The sequence below is a fragment of the Mesoplodon mirus genome (assembly GCF_964341445.2).
Source record: "Mesoplodon mirus genome assembly, chromosome: 4".
Classification (NCBI taxonomy): domain Eukaryota; kingdom Metazoa; phylum Chordata; class Mammalia; order Artiodactyla; family Ziphiidae; genus Mesoplodon; species Mesoplodon mirus.
This window is the reverse complement of record NC_138979.1, coordinates 124,005,017-124,023,729: the sequence shown is the minus strand read 5'-3', so window position 1 is coordinate 124,023,729 and position 18,713 is coordinate 124,005,017. Positions and strand designations below refer to the sequence as shown.

The 18,713-nt window shown below is 45.6% G+C and overlaps 1 protein-coding gene across 12 annotated transcripts in view; it reads right to left on the bottom strand.

Annotated features, from left to right (window-relative positions):
• Positions 1-6,611: 6,611 nt before the first annotated feature.
• The window catches only part of NPAS3 (neuronal PAS domain protein 3), a gene marked incomplete at its 5' end in the record, with an annotated part of 875,991 nt that continues 863,889 nt past the window's right edge, over positions 6,612-18,713 (bottom strand). For 8 of the 12 annotated variants that reach the window (XM_082619879.1, XM_082619884.1, XM_082619887.1 and 5 more), the window contains 3 exons: positions 6,612-8,649; positions 10,518-10,642; positions 14,273-14,420. In XM_082619879.1, coding sequence (XP_082476005.1) covers positions 7,286-8,649; positions 10,518-10,642; positions 14,273-14,420 — 1,637 coding nt within the window. In that variant the 3' untranslated portion in view covers positions 6,612-7,285. The remainder of the gene's footprint in view (positions 8,650-10,517; positions 10,643-14,272; positions 14,421-18,713) is intronic. The other 4 variants (XM_082619883.1, XM_082619885.1, XM_082619886.1 and 1 more) reach the window with 1 other exon arrangement.

Genomic DNA, 18,713 nt, shown 5'->3' with positions numbered 1-18,713 from the left:
TCACAATTTGGTGTGGCTGCTAAGAAGTGACTTCAGTTTCAGACTGTTTTAATTAAAATCTCAGAGTCCTGAGCAAAAGATGTAATGGGACTTTTAGCCCAGGCAGGCACCAGATAACACCTGGAGCTCTGTGATTGGTCCGGGGTGCCACATTTTAAAAGGGGCCGTTATGGGTTGAGTTGTGTCCTCCAAAGAGTTGATGTCCTAACCCCCCATACCTCAGCATGTGACCTTAGTTCCATTTCCTTCTCAGGGTAGGGTCATTGCAGATGTAATTAGTTAAGATGAGGTCATACTGGAGTAGGGTGGGCCCTTAATCCAATATGACTGGTGTCCTTATTGGAAGAGGAGAGACACACACAGTGGAGAGAACTCCGTGTGAAGATGCAGATACACACAGGGAGAAGATGGCCATGTGATGGTAGAGGCACAGATCAGAATGATGCATCAAGAAATGCCCAGGGGGCTTCCCTGGTGGTGCAGTGGTTGAGAGTCCACCTGCCGATGCAGGGGACACGGGTTCGTGCCCCAGTCCGGGAAGATCCCACATGCCTTGGAGCGGCTGGGCCTGTGAGCCATGGCTGCTGAGCCTGCGCGTCCTGAGCCTGTGCTCCGCAACGGGAGAGGCCACAACAGTGAGAGGCCCGCGTAACACACACACACACACACACACACACACACACACACACACACACACACACACACACACACACACACACACACACACACACACACACACACACACACACACACACACACACACACACACACACACACACACACACACACACACACACAAAAAAGAAATGCCCAGGATTGCTGCTCCCCACCAGAAGCTAGGAGAGAAGCAAGGAGCAGACTCTCCATCAGAGCCTTTCAGAGGGAATCCACCTTTGTGGCACCTTGAATTCAGACTTCAAGTCTCCAGAATTGGGAGACAATACATTTCTGCTGTTTCAAGCCACACAGTTTGTGGTAGTAAGGCAGCCATAGGAAACCAATTCGGGGGCCTTGACACATTCTGGTGCACCCAGATGAGGGTGACTAGGATGGTGAAGGGACCTGCCACAATGCCATTGGAGGAACAATGGAAAGAACAGGTGACAGTTAACCTAGAGACTTATTGATACTCTGATATCCATCTTCACATATTTGAAGGCCACTCAGATGGCAGAGGGTTGAGATCTAGTCCATTTAACTCCAGAGGGAAGATTTCAGTTCAGCACCTTCTAAAAATGTTAACAATTCAATTGTGGGCTAGAAAGACCCTCACCACTAGAATTAAGGAGATGTGATTTCTATACATCTTGGTATTTTCACAAACTTTTGACAAGGTAGGTCTCCTACCCCCTATACATATGCATATCTCTCGGTTGCTAAGAGTCTCTGGGTGATGTCTGAGCTTAGGTAGGTCACTGCTCATCTGTGAGGGTACACTGTTAAATGGTACCTTCTTATGAATCTAAGCTCCATCTGACTAGCTGTCCATGGGCTACATTGTCAAAGTTTTTCTAAGCCAGTTACTAACTGCTTGGGCTGTTTCCTCTTCCTCCTTTCTCTATTTGTGGTACCTAACTTATTGCTGAATATAGAATAAAATAGTATTGTGGACACACACACATCCTCCAACCAATATTTCTCGATGGCCAACTCTGTGCCAACCATATGGACCACCCACGAAGGCAGGAATGAATGAAACTTGCTGCTTTATCTATTTTGCCATTCCTTTCTTGGTGGAAACTCAATCCATCCTGCCAAACCACATGGTCATTTCTTGTGGAATCACTGACTCTTGACAAGTCATGTTTCATTTTCATTTTTCCACGTGTCCTCATCCATCAGTATTTAGTAGATCTTCACTGAGCCAAGACTATTCATAAATCATTGAGCTAGGCACTGTGGGGGGACATGAAGATGAACAAGCCATGATTTACACCTGTGGCGAGTTTACCAGGTCAGCCCGCCTCCCCCCACCCTTATAATGGTTTTCTAGGAGATACAGAAAAGCAGAAGCATCGAAGGGTGTTAGCTTACCTTAGCATCCCAGAATTGTTTCTTAAGCCTGCTAGTTGTCATCACCCTTTGAGACTCATGCTCATGAATAAGGTTTGCCTTTTTCACTACATGATATGAAGGATTAGCGAAGGTATTCTTCCTTTTCTTCCAGGTCCTTCACTCTTTCTAATTTTTGAACCTGGATAACAATCTTCTTGGCTTGAACCGACTATCTTCTGGGCTTGAAAATATACATTATCTCTTACCTTCAAAGCAGTGCATAGACCAAGTTGATTTCAAATTGTTCAGCATGTTGTTCAACATAAATATGCTTTGTCTAGGGGTAGGTGAAGATGGGTAAGAGTTATAGTCCAAAAGGATGAAGACCAGTTTATTTATGCTCAACTGAGTGCATATCTTCCCTCTCGTCCTGCCTGCTACCTTATTTAAAGGTTTGCCGCCATTGTTGTTCCTCATTGCCAAATGGATAAGTGTCAGAATCAGCTGGGAAGGAGAAGAGATGCAGAGGGCTGGCCTTAGATCCCTGTTCTATCCATCACCTGCAAACTGAAGCCTTAACAAAGTGACTTGCTGCCAGACTGGCAAGGGAGAGGTCCTGTGCCTCTGAGGAGCTCAGGGTTCTGGTTTGGCTGGCAGCCCCAGGGCTGGGGAAGTGGCAGGGCTGCCCAGTTGTCAGTGGGTCTGCGCCCAGAGCTCACGCCCTCTGTTTTTGGCTATGAGGTGTTCTTTATTTAATGAGTGACATATTTTAGCATTGATGGGTACAAATAAAGGACAGGAAACTTGATGCTAAGGAGGCTTGAGCCTGGGTAAGCATCGAGGATTTCTATCACCTCTATTGCAGAAGCTCCAAATATCATGAGGATTTCAATTCACCCATCACCATGTCTGGCTTTCCTTTTTCCACTCCCAACTGCTACTACCCCCAGATCACAGGGTGAAGGGGTGTCCAGAATTAAAGTGTTATGGCCAACCAACATTGTCATCGAGCTAACAGAGGGTCAGCCCTCAGCCTTGGTAGACCCTCCCCCATGCAAAGCTCTGGAAGCCGAGGCTAACAGCCGGGTCCATCAACACCTTCAGACAGAGTGCCTTGGGTAAGCTGGCTTCGACACTCACTGTCATCTGTTCAGGACCACGTTTCCAGCTTCATCAATTTGTTTGCTTCTCAATATTGCTCTAATCTGTTCTTCTGACTCTCAAGAGCAAAAAGGAAAGATAGATTTTGGCAAAGCAGTTGAGAGAATCCAGTTCTGTATTCTCAGTCACCCTCTTCCTATTTCTAATTTTTAAGTACTTATTTCCAGGGATCCGCAAAGGGTCTAGTGGAGAGATCTAGGACCCCACGACCATAACTGCCTTTCCACATCCACCAGTCTGAAGCTATCCTCCATTAACTAAAAGTACCCTCAAATGAGCAAATGTCATCAAAGACTTAAAGTAGGACATGATATTTACTATACTGGGGAGCTTTTGGACAAAGTGTTTGCCTTTTCTTTCCACTCAGCCCATCCATATGTCTTCATTTTCTGGAGAGCACAGACTTAACAGGTGACCCACCTGTATCCTTAACTTTGAGAGAGCGGCTGAAGTTTTCCCTCTTTATTTTTTGGAGTTGGCCAGCTGACCTGCCTCAAAAAGGGACAGGCTGGATGCTGACCTACCCAATAACGCAGCACAATCATGACTTACTTGGCTTATCTGGAGAAAGAAAATACGTATTTAGTATAAAGAGAAGATATAAGCAATGGAACAGTTGGTTATACATTAGAGCTCATAATCAATGAAAATATCGAGTGCATTTTAATGATTAATGTATGAAAACTCTCATCATTTACTGTGTATTAATCAAGAAAAAATGCACACTTCCCATAGTGGTTAATGTCGCAGGCCTGTTGTTCAGCTTTGATAACGTACATAATAATGCTCATATGACAATGAGTTGGGGTAGCTGAAGGTCTAGGATGGTTGCACGTTTGGTGTAGTATTTGGATTAGCATCTTAAGCTGTGCCTTGTCAGTCAGCCTCATCGGTATGCAAGCTACACATTTTGTCCAAAACTAGCAAAAATATGGATGCTTTGAAAATTTTTTTCTTTTTTGTTTAAATCAAGAATAATGACCAAGGTACCTGCTTAAACAAATACTACCAGCATTCATTAGTTAGGATGGTTACATGTAAAAGAAATGATGCCAGATAGTAACAAATCCAAGAGAAGTTTATTATGAAAATGGCACCTGCAGATGAAAAATTAAGTTACATAAAGACAACCATGTATGTGACATGTATGAGAATCTACAAAAGTATAAAAAGAACCCTGTTGTAAATGAAGTATGTACATTTCTGATTTGCAGCATTATAAATGGTCAATGAAAAAAAATGTTTCAAAATAAGCCAGGCACTCAGGAAGTTAGGTCCCGTTAGCTTCACACAAAACAAATGTACCATAGCTGTCGCTTTGTAATGTTTTAATTTTTTTTATATATATATTGTAGAGTTGGTAACACTGCTAAGATTTTTACGAACAGAATATCCCTTTCCCCATTATTCAGCTACTTGGCACCAGTCTCCTCATAAAAGTTTTCATATATTTGTACAAGAAATAGTTAAAAACACAGACACAGTCTTCACAGGTAATGAAGTATTTTTTTTTCCACTTTGTAATTTTAACACTATGGATTTAGACAGCAGCTGTGATTATCTGTTAGTTTAAATCACCAGAAATCATTTTGACACAACACAGAAACATTTATAAAAGAAAATAAAAAACAGCTGTCTAGCTGTTCTTTGTAGCTGATAGGTGCGTTCCTTTGATTGTTCAATAGCTAGAGTAGAGCTTCCAAAATTACTCTTTAAATTTTGTGATTGGCCTTCTTCACTTCCTAAACCTACTCAAATCCTTCAAGTACGTGCTCACTATTAGAATTTGTGGCATTAAACTTCTTTTCACTATTCCACAGTGGTTTGGGCCCAACTCATGGAATCAAAGGGCCTGGAGGAATCCATTCAACACAGTGATATTCAAAGGACAGCCAAGTTACTATATTAGCATTGCACACATAAACAAATATATACGACAATTCTATAGTCCATCCCCCCCCCCCACCGTTCCCCTTTTGTTTTTAAAAAATGTTGGTTGACCTTTGAAATAATTTTCTGTCTCACTGGTAAATTGCTTTATATATTGCTCCATCAGCCAACCTGGAAGGAAACCAAAGCAAAGCACCCACTGCTTATAGGTAGAACACAAGGGACTCTGGGAATGTTAACAACTGAGGCTATATGGCATCAATTTATTTCATATATCTGAGCATTATTCTTCAGTGCTTTGTGTGGCACTCCAAAAGAGTCATACCCAGAATTCCATTATGGGAAAAATGGCTCCATTAACCTTGAGCTAGTTAAGAGTCTTTTTATCTCTGAGAATGAAAAAGATTTTGGAGAAGTTGGGGTTGGGGGGGGAGATGAGGCAGGAAAAGGGGAGACAGAGAGAGAGAGAGAGAGAGAGAGAGAGAGAGAGAGAGAGAGAGAGAGAGAGAAAGGGGAGAGGTTGGGAGAATATACACCAGCAAAGCAACAGCAGAAATCTTGAAAAGTGAAATGGAAGATTCACAGACAGTAGAAGCAGCATAGGGTGACGTTACAGAGGAAGGCCACCACACAAAAATCACTAACCCCCAAGAATCACTGATTCACTAGGACTGCAGGAATGGGACTGTACTAGAGATAGAGCACAGAGAAGACAAAGGACAAAACAACTACATTAGCTTAGTATATACTGCATATAGAAACACACATTGAAACTGCAATGGACTGACAGCCAAGGACACATCCACAGTGCACACATTACAGTTCTCACATCTGTTATTAGATGCCTTAACAAACAGCTGCCAAAAATGGAGTGGAAGAAGAATTTATATTTGACAGTCATTTGGAGTGTTTGACACTACACTGATTTCTGGCAACAAAGACAAAATAGGATATTTTTTTCTTTTTCTTTTTCTTTCTTTTTCTTTTTTTTTTAAACTTAATGTGCAGTTTTCAGTTGCAGTTATCTGTTTGAAGCTTATTTTAACCCATTCTTTAGTTTTAAACCTTACTGGTTCCAACCTAGAAATAAAAGAACCAAAGGGGAAAAAAAATCCACCAAATCAGTCCCCCAAAATACAACCTTCCTTTTTTTTTTTTAGCAAGAAATGAAAAAATCAAAAACGTTAAATATTTTCCTTCTTTTACTCCAAAGTGTTATTGAAGTTGCAAAAATTAGCCTCAGTTAGACTGAGAAAAGGAAAGAGAGAAAGCTCAACAAAAGGCAGTATGTACCTAAACTGCTCCTCAAATCAGTTTGATTGAGTTTTCCAAAAGCCCTTTTAAAAAGGGCTTTCCTGACCCATTAAATTTAATGTGAGGCTATGTTAGTTGGGAGGTAAAAAATTTTAAGTCCTGCAGCAAACATTAATGAGGGCTTTGTCTTAACTAACCAAGGAGACTGCAGCAATGGACTCCAGACCAGGACAGAACACATTTTTTTCAAAACCCAGCCCAGGAGCTGCATTTTGTATGAAGACATTACAGATTAATAAATGATAGCACCATGGTTTTAGAAATTAAGTTAATGTTTCAGTAATTAACATTTAGTCCAACTTTTTTTTAAACATTCTAGTCACAGGCCAGAAATTAAGTTTAAGAACCCAAATTATTTTTATGTGCAAGTAAGAAAATCTTAAAATCTTAACCATAAAAAGAGAATTAAATTCTGCATAAAATTCTAAAATACTATCCCCCTATTTTCAAAGGAATTAGGAACAAAAACAAAAACACCACCCCATTTCATTTGACTTAGTCAAACAGGGCACATTGTTTATGCTTGTCTCTTTCAATCTTGATCACATCAAGATCTTTACGAAGAAACCTCAATGGTTGTCATTTGAGAAATCTCTTGACCACAAGACTGAGTATTCTATGGCAGAGGCATATACACATTAAAGACATCTTAATAAAGATGCAAAGGAAAGCAAAACAACCCAACACACATCTCGGAAGAAGACAAAATGGCAGGCAAACTGGTCGTCTGACCCTCTGAAGGCCAAAAATAAACATATCTTTACAGGAAAGAATGAGTCCAGTGAAAGAAAGAGGGGATGGAGCGGGGACCGTCGTGGCGAGAGAAGATGCTGACCTGCTCGAATTCAAAGTGCTAGAATCAAAGGTCTAAACGAAAACTCCGACGATGCCTCCGGGCAGAGCCCCGGGCCGCGGGGGGCGGGGCTCAGTCCTCCTTGCGCTCCAGAGTCTGTGCCGCGTGGATGCCGTTGCTGTAGACGGGGAAGGGCAGCGTGGAGAAGAGTCCCTCGGCCGTGGTGAACACGTTGCCGGCGGGCATCTGCGTCAGGCTGGCCGCGCTCACGGCGCCGCCAAACGGTCCCGACATGTTGAGCCGGTGCACGTGGTGGTAGAGCATCTCCATGGGCGTCTTGGGGTCAAGGCTGAAGCCCGGGCTGTTAACGTCCACGAAGTTAACAGCGTGCGCGTTGGGCAGCAGGTTGCCCTGCATGGCCAGGGTCACCTCGGCTGGCGCGTAGCGGATGGTGCCCGTGGTGTAGACCCTCTGCGCGGCCGTGCTGGTGGCCGCCAGCGTCCCGGTCACCCTGTGCACCAGCGGCAGCACGACGTTGCCCGCCTGCAACCTCTGCAGCGCCTCCAGGTCCCCAGTGTACAGCAAGGAGTTGGACGCTCCGGGGCCGCTCCCGCTGCCGCTGCTTCCGCCCCCGGGGTGCTTGTCCCGCGGGGACGCCGAGAGCGGGGGCGACAGCGGGTCGGAGGCGACGGGGGCCAAGGCCGCGGGGGCCGAGGTGCCGAACTGAGTCTTGCGGGCGGCGGCGGCGGCGGCCGTGCCGTCGGCACCGGGCGGAGTGAGGACCGAGTCGGGGATGGCCACGTGCAGCCCCCCGCCGCCGGCGCCGCCCGGCGGGGACGGGAAGTGCTCGGAGCTGGGGGGCTTGGTCATGCTGTAGGGCGACTCGTTCCGGGAGATCTCCCGGTTGGGCGGGTAGTTCCAGATGCTGCTGTCGTTGTCGAAGTTGATGGGTTCCGAGATCTCCGTCTTGATCTTGAGCACCGAGGCACTGTTGGGGGAGGACAGCAGCCGCGGGGGCTCCACCAGGCCCGCGTCCAGGCCGCCGGGGCTCGACGCGCTGGACAGGCGCCGGCGGCTGGCGCTGCCGCCCTTCTGCCGTTTCCGCCTCTTCTTGCGCTTCTGGTGCTTGCTGGAGGCCTGCGCGCCCGCCTCGCCCGCGCTGTCCGAGTCCTTGGCGCTGTCCGACGACAGCGACTCGCAGTTCTGCAGCCGCAGGTCCGACTCGCTCTCCACGTAGCGCTCGACCTTGATCTGCATGGGGCCCAGCGCGCCGAAGCCGCCGCCGCCGTCCTCGGCCGCCTTGGGGTTCTCAAAGTCCGAGTGCTCGAAGCTGTCGTCGCTGTCGCGGCTGTCCGGGTTGCTGGAGCTGTGGCCGTCGTCGTTGCAGTTCATGTCGTTGTCGCACGTGTTGCCCGACTTCTTGCGGTCGGGCTCCGGGTCTTCGCTGTTCTCGGACTGGTTCCCCTTCTCGTCGGACTTGGAGTTCTCGTTGTCCTCTGCGTGGGGCCGGCGGCCGCGGGGGGTAGGGGGCGGGGAGAGGAGACACAGGAGACAACGGGTTAGCAGGGCAAGACCCACCTCTCACCTGCGGGGGTGGGGGAGGGGAGGGCAGAGGTGGAGGGGGCGTCGCCTTATCCTGAGCAGCTCCACTGCCTCGGTTACTTAAAGCCTGGGCTTTCCCTCTCTTGAGGACCTAGATTAGCGCGACCCTGACTGAGAAGTGCGGTCCCCGGACCCACCCGCAGCATTGGCATCACCTGGAGGCTTGCTACAAATGCAGAATCCTAGGCTTTCACCCAGACCTACTGGATCAGATTCTTCATTTGAACAGGATCCCCAGGTGATTCTTAGGCACGTTAACATTCGAGATGTTCTGCGAAAATGCTCACGGACTCGAGAGTAAATAACCGGGAATAAGGTGGTAGTGACACAGAAAAATGATGATTTGCAAAGTGACTCTCCAAAGAGGTCTGCACCTTCCCCTGGTAAATATCTGCTCATTACTGAAAACCATACTCTCTATTCCTAAAGTTAGTTTTCTCTAGAGCACTGAGCGCCATCTGATTCGTTGTATGTGTTATTTTTATTTACTTCTGTCTCTTCCCCCAGCTGGAATATAAGCTCCACAGGGCAGGGAATTTTTGTCTTTTTTGTTCACTGCTATATACTATATAAATAAGGAGCAGAGATGGTCTGTTCTAGAACTCCGCCCTAGTAAAGAACTTTCTCGAATGAATGTAATTTACAAGAAATCAGTCAAGATCCTCCCCACCTGCTTCCACCTCCCTGAAGCTGTATGTGGAGTAGAGGGAATACGGTACAAGAGCATGTTCCCTAAGGATGGGGTTTGTGGCCGGTGTGCCCTAGTCATCTGGCACATTTTAGGGAGGATAGATTTTCTTAGTAATAGAACCTCAGAACCTTTAAGGATGATGCTGATTTTATGGCTCTGCTTTCGGATGGCAGCCTGGACTAGCACCTTGGACAAATCATGTAACTACTCTGGCCTTCATTTATTTAGCGGAAAAGGTTGGGTTAGGAGAGGCTTAGGAGTTTTTGCAGCCGTAAATTCTATGAGTTATGTGCCCCTTGCGTCTATGTGTGTCTGTGGAAGGGGACTGGGAAATGGAGGAAAAGTAAATGTTTATATTAGCTTTCCTGTGCTCCAAAGAACTACTCAAAGTTTGCTTCCCAAAATAACTAGGAATGCGAAAGCATGGATTTGTTCAGCATAGATTCAGAAAATGAGTAACAGACGGCACCCAGAAAGAGTCAGTTACCGATGCCATTAAGGATCCGACTTTAGAGGTTCAATCCCAGCTTGGTGAGGATGTGAATATTTGGGGCTCAAAGTCATGGTCTGTCTTGGAGCAACAGAGATAGCCCTGCTGTCTGCTTCTGGTAAAGAGGTTGGAGCTAGCTATGGGGTTAGGGCCAGGCTTCTTCTGTATGGAGGGCTGACATTAAGTGATGGCTCAGTCAATCAATCTCTCTGTATATTTGTGTATATATATTTATATACCATAATATACCTATGTGTATGAATACATACCACAACATGCATACATGTATATATTTATACATATTTAGATGCATGTATATATTTACATAACACCACATACATAAAAATATGTATTGTATATATGTGCACACACTTATGTAGTGTGTACATCTGTATGTAGTGGTATATAAGTATATATACATATATGTGTTGAGAAAGATTCAGTAATAACCTGATGTGACATATATCCCTATATAAACTTTGGCCAGTTGCTTTGTTCAGATGACACTCCTTTGGCCGTTGCCCACCCCTCAAGTTTGGAAAGGCAAGCCATAACTGCAGAACATGGAGAAGTCGTAATACCTGTAATACCTGAGGTGTCTTTAGAGTCTGACTCAGAGTCGGAGGTCTCTGAGGATTCCGAAGTTTTCTCCGGCAGGTGGGGAAGCTGTGCGATGTCCATTGGCGTGTCCTTGTACTCGGGGTTGCTGTGGAGGAGGGAGGTGTTCATCAAGAGTGCAGACACCCATTCTGGATGGGTTGCTTTTGACCATCTTCTTCCCACTTCCTTGCCCTGAACTTTTGGAGTTTAGAGGGTTTGAAAGACTAAGCATGCAATCATTTCTCAGCTCATCATGGGACTTTTACAGAAGCTTGGATTGCATGTGCTGGGGAACAGGTGCACCTTGCCACAATGACTGAATACCCAAATGTTACATGGAAGCCACCAAAAAGCTTTCAAATAATCAGGTACTACTGGGGGCCAGGGAACTGGGCTGCTTGACAGTCCTCCCAGTACCACACCTGGGGGAAGGGAGGATGAGTGAAGCACCCTCAACAATTCATTCCCCTGCCTCCGGGGGTGCCCTGCCTTCACCTGGGCTCCTACTGAGTCCATTGCTTCAGTACCCTTGTCTTGGTTCCTTGATGGAGTCCCCAGCTGTTCAGATGGCTCTAAGGCTATTGGGGGCGGGGAGTTGGGGGGCAGAGCCCTCAGCACCTAATGATCCAACAGATGCACAGGTGCACCTTGGGCTGCGTGGATTATGGCTACTGAACTGTCAACACACCCATTACAATCACATTTTCATCTGCTCGTGTGGCGTACACCTGTGGCTTGTTAGCTGGAAATCTGATTGCAGTGGGGAAAGAATGAAGCTAACCCCATTTGCACAAAAGTGCTTAATTTTCTATTTTTAATTCAGAAACAAGCCTCCTCTGGAAAAGGGAGTGTGTTCGGTCAGTCAGCGATCTTCTAGAAATGCCACTCCAAGGCCAGGCCAGTGTATGAGCAGTACCAGCTGCATAATCTGAAGGCACTAGGAAAGTCTCATGCCTCCAAGTGGAAAATGCCTCTTCTGTTCTTCTATCATGGCCAGTCAGCCAGAGACCTTCCATAGGTCTCTATGACTCACTAGCTAATTTCTAGTGAAATTCCTGTATCAAAGAGTCACTGTTTCAGTAACTACACTAAAACTGCAAATATCCCAGGGGGGTTAATTCACTAAGATAACTTATCAGGGTTTTACCCCTTAGTGTGAATTAGCGTCAGCAGCAGAGCTTTCTCTAGATGATCAGATGAGCCAGATGCTGGGAAGGTAGCCTTAGCCCTTGCAGTTTCTGTAATTCTGCCAGGTGTTGTGAGGGTACAGGAAGAAGACTGGACGAGCAGTAATTTTAGAACAGGGAAGTGCAAGCCTGGACGGAGCCCAGAAGTGAGGGATTCTGGCCAGGAAGAGGGAGCATGAAAATACTGCTTGGGGAAGAACAGAGGACAGGAATGTGGGACAGAAAAACCAACTTCAATAGTTGCAATCAGGCCAAGGCCCTTCTTCCTAGACCTCCAGCCTGGAGAAGTGATCCTGATGAGTGACAGACCTGGGGAGCTTCCTCTGCTAAAGCTCATGTATGTCAGTCTCCTTTGGTCCAGAGGCCATGTGGCTTCACAAGTCCCTTGTCGGCCAACTCCTAGTCTTTTATTATTATTATTATTATTATTATTACTATTATTATTTTTGCAGTATGCGGGCCTCTCACTGTTGTGGCCTCTCCCGTTGCGGAGCACAGGCTCCGGATGCGCAGGCTCAGCGGCCATGGCTCACGGGCCCAGCCGCTCCACGGCATGTGGGATCCTCCCGGACCGGGGCACAAACCCGTGTCCCCTGCATCGGCAGGCGGACTCTCAACCACTGTGCCACCAGGGAAGCCCCCCAGTCTTCTATTATTGAGCCCAGGGTGAGTCTTCAGGTCAGCTGAAACACGTCTGGCATGCCTGAGATTGAGGCTCTTTGAGCCTGAAGGCTGGTCTTTGGTACCCAAACTGCTTCCTTCTTCTCCATATGGAATTAGGTGGACCAGGAGAACCAAACGCTCATGAGCTTGTACCGTGTGATCCTAGGCTAGACCAAGAGTGTTGCTCCAAAGTAGCACCAGCTGACCTCTCCTTACCCCTCCTCACTCCCTCTGTTTGGGGGCAGAGTAGGAAGTCATGAGGCTGATGAGGCAGTAAGAAAGATCCAGATGGGAAGAAGTCTCCCTGAATGAGATGAACAACCACAGGGATTACTTTAGTGCCCTGGGCTCCAGCAGCCTGGGGGACGGCCATCCTACAGTCGATGGTGTCCCTGTTACTAATGTCTGACTTTTAATAATAATAGGTCTTCTTGGCACAGTGAATGTCAGTGCCACAATACCTTATTCTGTCTTCTCTTTGGCATGTGAGTTTTTATAACCTTCTGCATTGCATACAGCCACTGTTCCATAAACCCCTAAGTAAAAGAATTCCCTGATAGCAGAACCCATCTTGAGCATATCACAAACACAGGGGATAGTTTGCATGAAAGGCAGGCTTTGGAGAAAGCCCCATTAGATACCCATACTTTTACCTTTAGAGAGCATTAATGTAGAGTAGAAGAGGTCAAAAGAGGGAAAAGAAAGTAGATGAATGAAGACTTCTAAGTGGTGCACATTAAAGCCCTCTCTAGAGCAATAATCATTAGTGTCTGATTGATATGCTATTGGGAGCAAGCACATTCATGCCTTCAAGTCGTCACCAGCGGACACAAACACACTCTGAAGGGTCTGTGTGCTGATGAGCCACCACTGTCTGCATCTCTGTCTCAAAGAAAAATGGGATTCGGTACTCCCTGTCTAGATTATCAGTCAAAGGGCAACAACTTCCATTCATAAGACCTACTGGAAGTTTTCCTCCTCAGACCACATGTGGGCCCTGCTTGGTGGCTTTAGGCCAAGAGGAGCCAAAGACTAGAATGACAATGGTGGGAGGGAGCCAGGCTGAGCATTTGGGTAGCTTCATGGCAGGATTGGTGGGGAACCTCTCAGAAAGCTTGTCCCCAGACGCAGACCACCCAGGCTATGCATCTTGGTTACTTTGGTGCTAGCCTGAATCCACAGGCAGTAAGCAGATGACGACGGAGAGACGAGTGGTGTTGCACACTGGAATTCAGGAGGCTGTTGAGCTTGGCTGCATTAATGGATATAAATTTGAGGATGCATTAAAACAGCGGTCATCCTTGCCTGATCACAGAGCAGGCAAAAGAAGACTGCCTTCATTTTTACACTGAAATTGTCTCAATTCTGGCAAGGCGACTCCCTTTGCTTACCAAAACTTGAAAGTCTGGGGAATCCAACCCTACGTGATATGCTGAGGACTTCAAAGAGATGGGATACAGGAGGAATATGAACTCTGCCACTTCTTCTGCATCCCCTTTTCATAATTTTCACGAGGGTTGGAGCGCATGAGTATGAGAACGTGTGGGGCAGAAGGAGATGCTTTTTGAATACTTCCTCTGGAGGCAAACGTCTGTGTTCTTTTTCTGGCCCGAACATTTGTGGGGAAACCAAAGCAACCTCTGCAGAACTGCCCCAAGGTTGGCAGACCAAGAACTATTGAACATTTCGCAAATCTGCCCTCGAAGTCCCTACCGACATGGCTTTGAACTTTTCCCATTTCTTTGAATCTTGGGGAAAGAAAAGCAGAATTTCCATATAATTCCACACCAGATACTGTCAAAAGATAATACAACATGTCAGCTATTTACCATTGGGCTGCATGTTTTATAACTGAGATGGAAATGAAAAAGAATTCCAAAATATACCTCAGAAGATAATTCACCCAGATGATGTTCTTCTCATTTGCGTTCTTGGCGTTAATAGCTATTGTGGCACTAGACTGTATCCAAATATATCCTCCATTCTTCTGCATCCAACGATAGTACTTTGTCACACATTGGCCCTTATTCAGCACTGGTGAAAAAACAAAACAGAATAGAAGGCATTGCATATTAGGACCGGGACGAAATGGTTATCATCTCTGCAAAATCTGAAGCTTAGAAAGGGGAGGTCCCGGACTTCCCTGGTGGCGCAGTGGTTAAGAATCTGCCTGCCAATGCAGGGGACACGGGTTCGAGCCCTGATCCGGGAAGTTCCCACATGCCGCGGAGCAACTAAGCCTGTGCACCACAACTACTAAGCCTGCGCTCTAGAACCTGCGAGCCACAACTACTGAAGCCCGCGTGCTCCACAACAAGAAGCCACCGCAGTGAGAAGCCCACGCGCCGTAACGAAGAGTAGCCCCTGCTCGCGGCAACTAGCGAAAGCCTGCGGGCAACAACGAAGACCCAACGCAGCCAAAAATAAATAAATAAATTTTTTAAAAAAAGAGGAAAGGGGAGGTCCCGCACCAAGCCAGGGGTGCCCCAGGGGTGCCTGCTCCTCTGTGTGCTTAATGTAGAATGCCATTAGTAGGACAAATCACCAAGTCAGTGGAGCAGTAGCTCCGGAGCTAGGGTTACTAGCGTTTGTAGCAAGACTTTATTCCATTTTGGACAGTCATGGTGTGAAAGGAAGGATAACAGGACTACAAATCTTTTTGGCTCACAGAACAGCTAATGCGGTGTGGATATTGTCAATGGGTTTGACGTCAGATGGGAACAAAGGCAAATTTGGATGTGATTTATTCATAGCTTCAAGGTAGCCCTCTTTGCGATTCTGGATATCTGAATGGTTCCAAAGATGCTTTCCGCCTCTGTCTTTGATCATTTCACCTCAGCGCGAGCAGTATCAACCCGTGTCCTTATGTACCGGTTTCTTTTGATCTTGTCGAACAGAATTTATAGTATGAACCAAATCTACATGGGTCAGTCACGGGAGATTCTGGTGAGAAATTTGCTGAACGTTGGAACAAAATACATTCCCTCACCAAGTCAGAGAGAAACACTGGCCTAAGGGAAGCACAGGTTTGACTTAGCTAGAGCCAAACAGAGTGACAGCTCCACACAGACTCTGAAATATAGCCCCAAATGAAGGAACAAGTAAAAACAATCAGTAATGTGAAACGGTGCCATTAAACATCCACGGAAAGAGAGCTTTAAAATGCAGATGTTAAAAATGATACTTTAACCAAAATCTTGCCAAGTTGAAATGGATTTGATTTGTATCTGGGTACGCTTGAGCTAGTAAAAGGGGGAAGAGTGCAGTAAATCAGCCCCTGAAATAAAGTGCTACGGATGGGAAGGGTTTAAAAGGATGCCGGAAACGTGCACAACCCGCTGTTATCGCTTGGATACGAATTGCAGAGACTCCACGCCCGCCAGCAGCGCGCCAGCTGGCCGGCCACTAGAGGGCAGTGTGCACTCGTCCACGCTGCCCACTTTTGGCACGTCCTTGTCTCCGTCTGCTAAAATGAAAAACCTCTAACTGCTGTAATAAATTTGGCTAAATTAGCTGCTAAATGGTTATCTCAAGTAATATGTATTTGCATTAATCATCTTGCTCTAAACCAGAACAAGCCAGAGTCCTAAAGACGTAGTAAATTCATATTGTCCATTTAATTATGGCTAATAAGTGCTTCATATACAATAGTTTCATGAAGTACATTTTGATTTTTTTGGGGGGGGGGTTGGATGGGTAAAGGGAAGTCACTTTGGAAAAGAGCTGTGTTTAAGGCTGTAGACGCTCTTCCCATCATCATGTCTGAGCCACTCTTCCTAGCTCTGAAAGTGGTCAAAAAATCAAACCTCTATATATTTCATCCATAAACATATAAACTTCAACGCTTTTCTCCCATTCTCTCTTTTTTTTGTCTCACAATACACGAAATGGATGGTTGTAAAATGTAATACTTATGTCTTAACAGTGGCTTGAAAAAGCCTCGCTTTGATGAGTGCTTCAAAGAGCAGCGAGTTCTATTCGGAAACTATTCTACAGTTTAGGATATTTTTAAAACCCGGAACTGTCACCTTCTCTTAGTGGTGAGGCTCCACAGGTAGGACTGTACTCTGCTTTTGTAGGCGATTGTAAGTTCTGCCATTCGGCATGCATGGCTTCCCCGGCTCCAAAACTGTGTAGTGAAGCTGAAAGCAGTAAAATACTGACTCTGCCATACAGCACTTCTGTCAAACCATTGTTGCATGCAACAAGATGTGCTTTTATTCAAATCCTCTCAACCTGGTTAACTATTAATAGAGGAACGATGGGTTATGAAATTCTGCCCACTATTTTCACAGAAATACTTGCAGCATCCCAATCAGTGGTTGGCGTATAATTCTACCTGCTGTGTATCTGGAATAAGGGATAATTTCAAATGGCTCTAGTATTTTTAATAAAGGCAAAGAGACTAAGAAGCCCCTTTTATAGAGTCACATGAAGAAAACACTGAGATGGTAGGCTAGACCAGCCCAGCCTGGCTGGGGATTTTGGACTGGAATTTGACCCAAAGCAGGCAAAATTAAAAAAAAAAAAAAAAAAAAAAAGACCCCACAATACAGTGCGTAGCAAGGGGCAAAGTGAGGCAGAAATTATAAAGTCAAATTAGAGTTTGCAGAATCAGCATAAAGATCACCACGCCCTCTCCTTCCTAATAATACTTTCTCCTACTTACAAACAAAGAAACAGAGAAACAAACAAAATCTCCTTTCTGAAATGCATGACCAGTAAAACATCAGCCTTGGGGTGGGCCCCATAGACGTGCTGTGAAGGGGCAGAATGGCTCATCTGCTAAAAGATTGACGTGTGTCACCTTTTGGGGTTAAGGCAGCATGACTCTGGGTCTGATTAGGTGCATCTGTGTTTCCTGAGAAGATAAATACAAAGTTATTAGGACCCATGATTCCACAAATATTATTTATCACCCAGGCCAAGGGCCATCTAGCAAAGAGAGGAGACCTCAGTGAGAGAGACGCAGGCCAGGCAAGTTTACGTGATGAAGTGGTGGTGAAAGAGCTGCGGAGAAAAGGACCCCTGAGGGGTTCCCTGGGGAGTCAGGAGCTACTTGAGTGCCTTCACTTACCGCGGTCCACACCACAGAGCAGATCCAGGGGCCCATCACCGTCAGCTCAAGAAGACAAGTTTAACCTAATCCATTAATTTGCCCTGGGCCAGCCTGACAAACAGAATTCTGAAAAGGTAGACATTCCAGCATGGTCTTGGATCATGACTGTTTCCTGAAGATCAGTGTTTTCTGAATGACACCCCCATGTGTCCGTGGGAATCTAGATAACTCAAGATAAGGCGCTGGGTTAGCTCCTACTGTAGCATGAAATGTTGACCAAAAGATCACCCCAGTTGCGTCTGTTTTTCAGGAGGACCCATAAAAGCGGTCACAATGGAATTTTGCTTCTTTTAAAATGAACACGGAATAATTTTTGCTTGGGGCTCTAGAATATAAATTTATGATTTGTAGATGAAGCTTCCTGCTTTAAAAAAAAAGAAATCATACTGGCAAATCAGTTGGATCATTCCAGCTGTGCCAGAGGCAGGATCTGACAGCTTTTCCTGAGCTCATGTGGTCCTAATCAGCTCAGGAAGAAAAGCCACTTTGGTGCCAGTTTGAAAGAGATTTTTAGTTTGTAATAAATTAGACAACTTGAAAAACACAAAAACTTTTTTGATACTCTCTAATCCAGGGCTGCTGTTTTTATTTTGGGGTTTTTAGCTTTAAATAATGGAGAGAAATGAGAGAATGTCTGTGTTCATCTATTTCACAAAATCCCTTTTGTGGAGAAAAACAGAAATAAGCATGATGTAAGTTACTTGGTATGGAAGTCCTTAAAAACCAGTTAATTGTCCCTTGAAAAGAGATAGATCCTCATCAAACCAATGAGCCCAGGAGGACATTCATAACAGTGTGCTCAAACTATAAAGAGAGGAAACCGAGAGAGAGAGAGAGAGAGAGAGAGAGGAAATATCTGTGAGGATCTTATTTTTAGTCTTACACTGTGATATGGTCTGAGTGCTTCTGACACATAACCTGGCATCTTCTCTTTGGTTTATCCCAAAGTTTACTTTTGGCTGTCCAAACCTTTTGGTAGAGCAGCCTATGTGTGCCCACTGAATTCAATGATCACAGCATAACATTTCTGGAAAGATGTCTTTAAAACTGTGCAATAGGAATTCGTTTTTATTTAAGGATCTCAAAACACTGAAATGGCCTTTTCTTAGGTTTTAGAGGGTAAACATGCCCTTTCAGTCTTGGATGGTCCCAGGTATAACCGTGGATGCCTCTGCTACTGCACGACAGCTTGCTCCTTTGAGCCCTGA